The 12,799-nt window shown below is 33.6% G+C and overlaps 1 protein-coding gene across 1 annotated transcript; it reads left to right on the top strand.

Annotated features, from left to right (window-relative positions):
* Positions 1 to 5,763: 5,763 nt before the first annotated feature.
* LOC145010484 (uncharacterized) lies at positions 5,764 to 9,238 on the top strand. Its single transcript, XM_078969020.1, has 2 exons — positions 5,764 to 7,207; positions 7,845 to 9,238. Exons 1-2 carry the CDS (start codon positions 5,764 to 5,766, stop codon positions 9,236 to 9,238), a joined length of 2,838 nt encoding a protein of 945 aa, XP_078825146.1.
* The last annotated feature ends 3,561 nt before the right edge of the window (positions 9,239 to 12,799 follow it).

Genomic DNA, 12,799 nt, shown 5'->3' on the forward strand with positions numbered 1-12,799 from the left:
AATGTACATGTATTATGAAACAATGTTTGTTTTGGAACAATGCATGTTTTAATTAATTTGTCTAAATATCTGTCTCGGTTAATTTATGAATGATTGACCATTTACTTTAATCGGTTTTCATAAGGATTACCTTAATATTTGGAAATGATTAAAAATCTTTTTTATCATACATGATCTCTTAATAAGAATTATGAAGTAAATCTCAATGTATTATAAATAACAAGTTCTATATGCAAAATACTTTTGACTTAAACTTTTTTTAAATCAAACTCATATTTGACATTTTTATCTTTATTATACAAATGGAATTCACATATTAGAACTTCAAGAAATGGATCTTTTAAGGCACATATGTAGTTTATTTGAAATATGTGATATCTATTTTTATATAAAAGATTCCTAATTATATTTTCACTAAGTAGTAGTAAAAATAAATTATTAAGGAACTATACATTGTAGTATATGACTTTCTTTCAAATGAATGTTTAAGATTTAGCACAACGTACCAAATCAACTTTGATAACAACTATAGTAGTTATAATTATATTTTACATGGTAAAGCATAATTATGAAATCTTTGTTGAAGTTTCAAATATAAAGTTGAGGTACAAACCCATAAGAATTATCTAAATCCTTAATGATAATAAAGGATGAATTAAATCTTACTTGGTATGATTTGCTTTCTAATCTGTAGAAATTCCATCCTTTTATTTTTGTGGGATAACACCTAGAGCACTATCAATTGTAACTTGAGTAAAAATACCAACTAATAAGAGATAAACATTTTATAAGATTTTGTATGGAAAGGATCCATCCATATCTTATTAAATGTTTTGTGGATTTAAAGCTTATGTTGGACTAAAGCTTGTAAACCCAAAATCTATTAAATACATATTTGTATAATACTCAAAATATGGCTTAGATTATTAAATGAAAACCTACTAAGAATAATTTCTATTATTCCTATGATAAATGAGTTAGTAGAAAACAAGCTTCTAATGACAAAGCTAGTGGGAGACACATGGAACTTGAAGCAGCTTAAGAACCATAGCCTGATGTAGTAACAATCGACACTACTTTTAAGAATGGATTTTTAAACTTGAATAATATCCATTCACAAATGTAAATTGTTCACATTGATGGTGGAAGTCAGCTATGACATGAGAAATGTGGAATCTCTCATTGATGAGCTCTTCTTGATGGTTTATGGCAAATCCATTAACTACCAAAATGCTATATCAGATCTCGAATATGATAAATGACTTAGAGTCATGAAAATGAGATGTAATCCATGTATAATAATCAAGTATGGTCTTTATTAAACTTTCTCCCTATAGCAAGGCTAGGATGAGTAAGTGATTCTTCAAGAAAGAAGACGTTACATGGATAACTATACACATTTAAAGCAATGCTTGTTATAAAAGGATTTTCTCATACCCATGTCATTAACTATTGTCTTCATCATACTCATGACATATACTATGATTAAACCTTTTTCACAAGTAGTTATGACTAGATCAACAAGGATATTATTTACTATAAATACATATTCTTAATATGAGATATAGCAAATAGATTTCAAGAAAGACCATTTTTCTTAATAAACATCTACTTGAAGATATCTATATAGATTAGCTTGGAGGTTTTCTTAATCCATGTTATCCTAGAAAAATGTGTAAAGCTTGCTATCCACTTGTGGATATAAAGAAAATATCTCAAGGTTGCAATCATCATTTTAATATGAAACCACAAGTTATGCTTTTATATAAAAATGAATAGAACATGTGTGTTTGCTAAGAACTAGTGGGAGCATAGTGGTATTCCTAATCATGTATGAATGAGACATACTTAATGATGAGAAATTACATTCTAACAATGCCATAACTTTTCACCTTGACTCGGAATGTGTTTCTAAGATGAAAGACTTAGGAATGATAAGATACATTCTTGGAATATAAAATCTATAGGGATAGATAAAATGAATATTAAAGTTTTATTTATTTATGTATACATTGGCAATATATATATATATATATATAGAAAGCTATCAAGATATAAAATTCCTTTGGAGAAATATTGGCATTTTCACATGGCACTAATTTTGAGCCAGCCTCAAAAGAACCTAGGTCATAGGTTTAAACTAGATGAAATAATTTATATTCGATTTGCTTGGAAAATGAATCCATCATTTAAGCCATGTTATGCACAAGGCCTGGTGTATGATCATGTTATGAGAACATCATAATACACCAATTAAATACATGGTTAATTAAGTCACTAGATGATGTAAGAATACTTAAAAAGAACTAAGAGAATGTATTTGATATAGTTAGTTTAGAATAAAATCTTCATGTAAAGAGCTACATAAGATTCTAATTTCTAAACAAAAATAAATAATTATGAATTAGAATTGGATTATGACTTCATTATAGGAGGAAGAGTAAGTTTAGTTGGAATGAGGTCCAATCAAAACATAATTACATAGTTTACTACAAAATAAGAATACTACTTTAGAAGTTGAAATAAAATATGATTGGATGTGTGAATTCATTGAAAAACTATGTTGATTTTTGTTATTCAAGAATCACATAGAAATCTTTCTGACTTTGAGAATTTACTTAATCATGCTAAGTAACTCTATTTCAGAAGAGAACACAATTCATATTCTTTGAGATATTTAACTATACTTATAGTAGAGTCAACATGGAGATGAAAGTAATCGTAAAATTCACACAAATTAAGTTTATTCGAACCCATTAATAAAGTCCTTCTTTTAAGCTAAATATCAATGGTCACACTTTACTTGTAAGAATTTACTATTCTATAAATGGGATTTTGGTTTGGGTTTAATATTTGCCTATTTGGATATTGGATGTGACATCCCCAAAATCACGGTCAGAAAAGATCGGTTTTGTTTATACTTTATTTCAAAATCAGAGTAACCTTTTAATAAAAGAGTTGCAGAATTTGTCCCAAAACAATAATATGATAAAGATTTATCAAAAGCATTTCCTTAGAAATATATTTCATTAAAAGACTCGGGATGTCATGTTCGATACAGTACATAAGTATAAACAATACAATATAAGCTTTACTACATTATTTCATATCTACAGGCCTATATCCGTAATCCCTCATCCAAAACATCACATCTATGCTCATGCGCCACTACCTGTAATACAAGAAACTGAGTGGGTCAGGCTTGGGAGCCTGATGAGCACATAGGGTTTTCAACCCACAGTAAATAAGTTTATTAATTTAATCAATCATCAATAACCCGATTACCCGTTCCCCTTATCCTCACATTACGTCCCTAAACACCTATCATAAGGGACTTATCCTAAGGATCATCATCGGGATGGACACTACTGCTAAGGGGGTTCCTTAGCAATAAATTTCCTAAAGGCAAACATGAGGGGGATGGAGTACACCGGTGAACACATCGTTCACAACACCTACAGGTTGCGAGCCTGCCAACATTCCACTGGACTGTCTAAAAGAGTCTGTGGCCTTCATCTATACTCTGCTAGATGACTGGATCAACAACAACAACAACATCGAGGCCTCTCATCATTTTGTCACACATCACCTATAACATCTACTCATTTTTTACCCTAACATTTTCGTAGATATAAAATACATATACAGTTTAAATCGTTGAAAACATGTATAAAAACGTTCATCCAGCATAGATAGCAAGTATTCAGATAATATGCACACATAGCATGTAATTTATATAAAATACTTCATATCTATGTGTAAGCTGAAAGTAACTATGCACTCACCTGAAAGGTGGTGACTCAGCACTCGCACAGCGCTTCGATACTCTCAAAACAATTTTCCTTCGATAAAACCTAGTACCAATACCACTAGGGTTTAGTCTAACGATAACCATGACAAATTAATAGTCTGACTATTATTATTATTATATAAGCGTTAAATAACACTCAATATGACTCATAATAATAACCCAAAATTTTATTTTAAGGACCTAATAACATTACTATAATTATTTGAAAGCTATATTAAAATTTGTGTAAGCATAGCTCACTTACAACGAACATTAAAGAAAATAAGGTTTTATTTGGAGCAGCATTTCGAAACCAAAAGACTCTTTTTCTCGGGACTCCGGGAGCCTCGGGGATTCCTTAGGGTGCTAGGGGTTCACCTAGACTTTAGGGGACTCAAAAGGGGATAGAGAGAGAAATTTTAGAGAGAAGAAATGAACAAAGTTTTGAGATTTTTGGAATGGCTCGCATGCTATTTATAGCCGGAGGACTTCAGATTACGTTGGGCGTATCGAGGGTACATTGGGCGTACTCTCGGATAAGAATGCCAGCTCGCAGCCAGCTCTCTCGCATCATCGCCGGATGGGTAAGGAGCGAACGTACGCGGGGCGTAGGCGAGGGTGACGCGTCAAGCTCCGAAGCGAGCACCGTGGTCAGCAAGCGACGGTCCAGATGCTGCCACGTCATCAACTTCGCACCAGATTCGTGATTTTCTACTCCGACTTCTAAAAATCATAACTCTCGCATCCGAGCTCCGTTTTTGACGTTCTTTATATTTACGCGAAGGTGGTAACGTACTATACAACTTTCGTTTGGACTCCGTCGGCTAATTTTGAATTTATTTAAAATGTTATATTCTTAACAGGCCGGGACATGATTAGTCCGTTAAAAATTCATAACTTCTTCATCCGATGTCCGTTTTCGCCCATCTTTTTCTCGTTATCCTACTCTTAACGATATTTTTGATTCTCGTTTAGGTCATTTCGGCTAAAAACTGCTCGTTCTATTATTCGGATTTCGGGTTGTACACTACTAAGCCGAAACTTCGAAAAATCATAACTTCCTCATACGAAGTCAGATTTGGGCGTTCTTTTTATAGACGCTCTCGATTTAACGTATTCTACGACTTTCGTTTAGATCGCTAAGGCTAAATCTCGTTTTATCATAAATTCACTATTTACGCTTCCTGGTATCGTGCCGGTTCCGTCGCGAAACTTCAACGGGTCATAACTTCTTCGTTATAACTCGGATTTCGGCGTTCTTTATATCACCGGTATCCTTGTTTCGACCACTACAACTTTATATAAAGATATCAGGATTATCTTACACTTTAATTTTGACGCTTATTTTTATTCTTTATTAATTATACATTTATAATTAAATAATAAGCACATAAATACACATAATTTCACATAATACTCAAATACTTCATCTTTATTACTTTAAAAAGAGTTACAAGAGTTTACCTAGACTATTACATTGTCTAAAAATGCTTAGCCCTGAAACCCGGACGTTACATTGGAACATTGTGACAACAACTATTGGATAATGTCTTGATATACTGGGATATAATCATCACATTAATACTTGTTGTGTTCTATATTAACATGTTTAATCCATGAATAATCTTATTATATATACCATCAATTCTTAAAAAGTTTAGCTGCAGTTCACTTTTTTCTCTTTCATCAATTCACACGGAACTTTTTTTTTCTTATTTTGAACACTAAACTTCTTGTATTCGCTCCTTCTTATCTCATTTTCTTGCCGCCTCACATTCCACCAATGAGATTTATCACGTTTTTTTATGTTTTTGATCTTATTTTTTTGCTTCCTTCTGCTTTTTGTTTTCTCGCTGCGTTCGTCCTTTCCTTTACAAGAGTTATTTTCCTTTGTTTTTGCTTGCTGCTTTCGTTTTCTCCCTTACAAGCTTCGCTTTTTAGGTATGTTTTGGTGATCCTCCCTCTATAATATCATGTCTGTAGGTTCGTCTTCTAAACGCTGTTTTTCTCCTCATTTAGCTGGCCTTCTGTCTTCCGAAAAAGGGTCCTATTCTTCTGTTGGTAACGATGCTTTACTTTTGCCTTCTTACGATGATATCGGCGATTGCACCTTTGTTTGTAGATTTTGTAGTGCTTTTTTCTGGTTTGATGAAAGGGTTATGTATTTGTCACGTCCAGATTGCCCTGCCTATACGCAGTGTTGTAAATCTGGTTCTATTGTTTTACCATATCCACTTCTACCTCCTAAATTGTTGCTTGCTCTATTTGATTTTCGCCCTTTCATCAAAAACATAAGGGCTTATAATAGTATGTTTAGCATGACGTCTTTTGGAGGTAAGGTGGATGACACTGTTAATAGGGCGGATGGTCCATATGTATTCAAAGTTTCTGGTCAGGTTTGTCATTGGATTGGTGCTTTTGATGTTGTTGATGAAAAAGGACCAAAGTTTTTGCAATTGTATATTGTTGATACAGACCATGAATTGCATAATAGGCTCTCTGCTTTTCCAAAAAATGAAAATGGCTGTTTAGATTCAACAATAGTTGAGGCTCTTATGGATCTTTTTACAGCTCATAATGAATATGTTAGAACTTTTAAATGTGCAAAAGATATTGCTGCTGAAAGAAACTTACCTGAATATGCAGTTCGTCTTTTTAATGATGTTCCTAATCATCTGTATGGCCCTCCGGCCCCTGGTAGTTTGGGTTGTATTGTCGTTGGTGAAGACGCAGTTGGCAGTACATATGATATAGTTGTGCATTCAAAAAGTGGTCCTCCGCGTAGGATTAGTAAACTTCATCCTAGCTACATGCCATTGCAGTATCCTGTTTTGTTTCCCTATGGTGAGGATGGTTGGTCCCCAAGGTTGAAGCTTTTAAATGAGGTTGGTTCGAAGGCTAGGAATCTTAGTATCAACATGTATTATTCTTACCAAATACATGCAAGGAATGGTATATATTCTGTTGTGCTAAATTCATGTAGATTATTCCAGCAATATTTAGTTGACGCATATGCATGTATTGAACTTTCGCGGCTTGATTTTTATGAACAAAATCAAAATCACCTAAGATCAGCATATGTTAGTGGTATTTACGATGCCATATCACGTGGTGATACTGATGGTAGAAGTATTGGTAAGCGTGTTATTTTACCACCATCTTTCGTCGGTGGTCCAAGGTATATGTACAGTCATTATCAGGATGCCCTTTCTATTTGTCGGGAATATGGGAATCCACAGTATTTTATAACATTTACGTGTAATGTTGGTTGGCCTGAAATCAGCAGGTACATGGACATGCATCGCCAGTTTGATGTTCCGAGCAGGGCAGACATAATCTCACGTGGTTTCCATATGAAAGTTATTGCCTTTATTAGTTATTTGAAATCTGACAAGACGTTCGGTCCTGTTTCAGCACGTAAGTTTTTTTTTTTCTGTGACAATATTTTTAAAAAAAATATGTTCCCTGTATTTTCGTTTATTCATTACTGTGTTTAGATTGTTATATTGTATTTACTAATTAGTTTTTTTTAAATATTTTTGTATTTTTAACAATGTTCTTTTAAAAAATATATTCGCTGTAAGTTTTTTTTATTTTTATTTTCTGTGACAATATTTTTTAAAAAAATATGTTCCCTGTATTTTCATTTATTCATTACTGTGTTTAGATTGTTATATTGTATTTACCAATTAATTTTTTTAAATATTTTTTGTATTTTTAACAATGTTCTTTTAAAAAATATATTCGCTGTAAGTTTTTTTTTTTTTTTTTTTTTTTTTTTGTGACAATATTTTTAAAAAAAATATGTTCCCTATATTTTCGATTATTCATTACTGTGTTTAGATTGTTATATTGTATTTACTGATTAATTTTTTTTTAAATATTTTTTGTATTTTTAACAATGTTCTTTTAAAAAATATATTCGCTATAATTTCGTATGTTCATTAGTGAATTTAGATTATTATATTTTATTTACTAATTAGTTTTCCTTTTTTGAAAATTTTATTGTGTTTACTATTTAGTTTTCCTTTTTTAACGGTTCTTTCTTTGGCAGATCTATATACTATTGAATTCCAGAAAAGGGGTTTACCGCATTGTCATGTGCTCATATGGATAGCAGATTCCCACAAGATAAAGGAACCATCTGCCATTGATGCTTACATTACAGCTGAATTACCTGACCCTATTTTGGAGCCATTATTATATCAGACAGTTACAAGATGCCTTGTACATGGACCGTGTGGTTTGCTAAATACTAAGTCCTCATGTATGAAGGATGGTAAGTGTAAGAAAAGATTCCCAAAAAATTTCCATAACGATACAGTTTTTGACAAGGATGGTTATGCACATTATAAAAGGCGATCTGGTGCGGTCCATAGGTTAGAAACAGGTGTAGAAATAGACAACAGGTTCATTGTCCCGTATAACAAAAGACTGTGTTGTCGTTTCAATGCACATATAAATGTCGAGTATTGTGGGTGGAACATGATGATTAAGTATTTGTTCAAATATGTATCGAAGGGAATGGAGCGTGTTAGGTTTGTTATTCAGAGAGATGTGCACACTTCTGGATCTTCTGTTTCAGTAGAACCTCCTATCATTGATGAGATTAAGAACTATATCGATGGCCGTTTCCTCTGCCCTCATGAAGCCGCGTGGCGTATACTTGATTTTCCGATTCATGACCGAGATCCGTCAATTGTCATACTGCCTATACATTTGCCAAATATGCAATCTGTGTTGTTTAAAGAAAACATTAGTATTAACCAGGTTGTTGACGATCCCAACTTTGGAAGCAGTTTGTTGTTAGGTTGGTTTGATAACAATAAGTGGGATAGAACTGGTCATAATCTTACATATATCTCATATCCTACTAAGTACTGGTGGGACAAACAGGCAAAAGCTTGGAAGAGAAGGAAACATTGTAATTCCCATGCATTAGGTAGACTTATCTTTGTTCATCCATCTGCTGGAGAATTATTTTACTTAAGAGTGTTGCTTTGTCATCAAAAAGGTTGTAGGTCTTATGAAGAAGTTCGTACTGTCTCTGGCACTGTGTACTCTGATTTTCGAGCTACCTGTGATTCGTTAGGTCTAATAGGGGAAGATCGAGAGTGGATGGATGCTTTTACTGAGGCTTCTGAATGGGCTACATCATCTCAGCTTCGTTCTTTATTTTGTTATCTGCTCCTTCTATGTGATGTTAACAATCCTATGTGTTTGTGGCATTTTGGATGGAAGAAAATGAGTGATGATTTGGTACACAATATAAACATGTCAAATCCTGGTGTTGATGTAAGTATAGATGATTTGCACGTACAGCAGATAGTTTTATATGAACTGGATCATGTGCTTAGGTCATCTACACCTTCAAAATCTGTTGTTGATTTTCATTTGCCCAAACCTACAGAGGAGACTGTTGCTATGTTAAGAAATAGACTTTTTTAGAAGAGACAACGTACGATAAGGACATTTTGAAAGCTACTCACCAACAGATGTTGTCGTCTCTAAATGATGAGCAGCTGAACATCTACAATGTTGTTCAATCTGCAGAAGTTAAAAGCCAACAGATGCTGCTTTTCGTTTATGGCCATGGAGGGACTGGTAAAACTTTCTTGTGGACAACAATACTAGCTTATTTCCGTTCAAGAGGAAAAATAGCTCTTGCTGTTGCTGCTTCTGGTATAGCATCTCTGCTTCTTCCATCAAGAAGAACTGCTCATTCCAGGTTCAAAATCCCAATTGACTTTATTGATAATGTCGCATGCAATATTACAAAAAAGACAATGCTTGCTGAGTTGTTGAAGGTAACTTCCATCATTATATGGGATGAGGCTCCCATGAGTGACAAACATTGTTTTGAGTGTTTGGACCATTCTTTGAGAGATATCCTTGAATGTGAAAGTAAAGTCTTTGGTGGTATGTCGATGTTATTAGGAGGAGACTTTCGTCAGACATTACCTGTGTCGCCAAAGAACACACCCTCTGAAATTATCTCCCTTACGCTGCCAAACTCGTACTTATGGCCATATTTCAGTTTGTATAAATTGACAGATAATATGCGGCTTAAAAACCTGTCCACCTCATCTGATAGTCATTTAGGTATCTCAAAGTTTGCATCCTGGTTACTTCAAATTGGGGATGGACTCATTGGTGAAATTGATGCATGCGATAAGACAAATACCAAATGGGTTGAGATTCCTATGTCACTGATCATACCTCCAACAAAAAACGCATTACACAGCCTTATAGACTTTGTTTATGGAGATGATATTCTGAAAAAATCCTCTGCTTCGACTCTGTCTGCTAGAGCAATAGTTTGTCCAAAAAACGAAACAATCCAAAAAATAAATGATATAGTTTTGCAGAGAAGTCCTGGTGATTCAAAGATGTATGAAAGTGCTGACAGTATTGAGTTCAATGGGAACCAAAGTACAGAGTTTAATACTTTCTATCCATTAGAGTATTTGAATGCCTTGACCTTCCCTTCCATATCTGTGCATTCACTGTTATTGAAAATCAACACTCCTGTTATGCTGATTCGGAACATAAACCAAAAAGAAGGTTTATGCAACGGCACACGACTGATGGTTTCACAGTTATTGTCCACCGTTATTGAGGCAACAATTATTACTGGGACTTCCATTGGGAGCAAAGTTTTAATCCCCAGAATTAGATTTATTCATAAAGCCCCTGATATACCTTTTACCTTTGTTAGGAAACAGTTTCCATTAAAAGTCTGTTATGCTATGACTATCAACAAAAGCCAGGGGCAATCTTTAAAAAAAATTGGAATTTATTTGCCTCACCCGGTATTCACACATGGACAACTTTATGTCGCATTGTCTCGTGCTACCTCTCCAGATTCTGTGAAAATACTTATAGATTCTGATGAAAACACTGCAAATAATAAAACGAAAAATGTTGTTTTCAGAGACTTCCTACACAAAGTTAATACTTCAGAGGTCAAATACATATTTAGCTTTTATAATTATATACAACAGCCTAATACATGTTTCTTACTTTTAATATTTATTGTTACATTCACAAATCATACTTATATTCATTGTTAACTATGACACCACACATCAACCTGATGCATGTATGTTAGCTTTTTTTACATGACTGCCTCATAAAACATAATATTTACTGCTGCATTCAGAAATGATGTTTATATTATTTGTTGACTACCATTCCAGACATGTCTCAAATAACAACAACAATCTCAGAATTGCATTATGGGTGTCCGGGAACAGCGATACAGGTATATAAATAAATCTTTTTTCATGACAACTTTATATTACCAACATACATTCTTCAAAGACAATAAAATTATAACAATTTTTTTCACTTTAGGTACGAATCTTGCGTATGTGGACACCACAGATTAGAAATCATGAGACATGGTTCTTGGCTGTTGACAAAAATGTAAGTTATCAACTTCCATCCCAACCTCTTCTTCTAATCTATACACACATTAACCCTATATACAATCTCCACTATGTACAAGGGTGATGTTGTTCAGATTCTGGGACAAAGAAAAGATCAAAGCTTTCTACAATCCGTTCTCATTCCTTCTAGATGCTACACAATTGAGAAGTATGGATGTGGAGTACCGGATCGTTATCAAAAGTGGATCAATAATGAATTCTACATGGCTGTTGGGACAGCAACCTCTATTACACCTCTTCCAGACACTGCCATTATTCCAAAACATTGGTTTTCTTTTGTTTCCAAAACACAGATACCAGATTACAATGATCAACATGCAGGTGTTACTATTCATACAAATAAAACAAGTAACATACAAAAAATCCTTACATACACTAATAACAATTAAATAACTTTACCTGCAGATTTTGTTGGCTTCTTCAGCAAGCTTATCAACTGCACGAAAAAAGATAGTGAACCATACCTATTGTTGATACTAAAAAATGATTTGTAAGTACTTTTTCAGTTGTATTACCGTAATATGTTATTAACATGTGTCAAACCTATGAACATCAGCGGTGAAGACATTGCAATAAGTTTATGGAAGGAATTCACCAGTGTGTCTTCAAAGTTTGATCGTGTTGTTCTCGAAAATGCTCCTGCACCTGTCATAGTCGCCATAACCATCATAAAGTTCTCTACTTACGCAGGTAACTACGTATAAAATGTTGTTACATTAATAATTTTAAAAATACAATTATTTGCTTGTGTATTATGTTGAATACTAAATATACAGGAGCACTACGACTTGGAACAAGTAGTGCTACTCATCTATACATCAACCCACCAATTCCAGAAATGAAACTACTAATGGACAGGTATCATAAAGAATGCACATTGATAAAATACATTACATTCTAAAATACTTTTAATTCACGGATTGCAGTTACAATACATTACCTGAGGTACCTGTTTTTTTAGATCCTCCAATACAATTGTCGAAAATACTCGACAAAAGTCATTCTGATCTTTCGGTATGTTACACCTACATGTATATATGTGTCCACACAAGAAAAAAATATCATGTTTATACTTTTAAGCAGATTATATACGTCTGTACGTTATATAGGACAGAATTCTTACGACAAAGGCTTGCATAATTGAATATATCTTCTCAGACTCTTGGTACCATGTTCAATGTCCGAAATGCAAAAATACAACTTTCAAACAAGGGAAAAACTGGTTTTGTCCATCAGATGGAATACTTGAGTCTCCATGTAGCACGTAAGCATCAGACAATGAAAAAATCAATTAATTAATAAAAGAAAAATATGGAAGCTTGGCAATAACTCATTTCTACCCACATGCAGGTTTAAATTGAATGCAGTTATTAAAGATGAAAGTCATTCCATGACTGTTGTGCTGTCTGATAATGCAACACAGGAATTACTAGGCACAACAGCAGATAACCTCAGATCAGACAACAACACAGATGACAGAAAGGAAGTACCACCAATTGCTGTCTCTTTACTAAGAACTCCAAGAAAAATGAAAATTCGCATGACAAATACATCAAAG

This window comes from Lactuca saligna, chromosome 8, assembly GCF_052625555.1.
Source record: "Lactuca saligna cultivar CGN05327 chromosome 8, ASM5262555v1, whole genome shotgun sequence".
Classification (NCBI taxonomy): domain Eukaryota; kingdom Viridiplantae; phylum Streptophyta; class Magnoliopsida; order Asterales; family Asteraceae; genus Lactuca; species Lactuca saligna.

Excerpts from the sequence above, each read along its gene's own strand:
- LOC145010484 (XM_078969020.1), top strand. The coding sequence starts at position 5,764 with ATGTCTGTAGGTTCGTCTTCTAAACGCTGTTTTTCTCCTCATTTAGCT. Across the intron at positions 7,208-7,844 it reads GTTCGGTCCTGTTTCAGCAC|ATCTATATACTATTGAATTC; the intron begins GTAAGTTTTTTT and ends TTTCTTTGGCAG.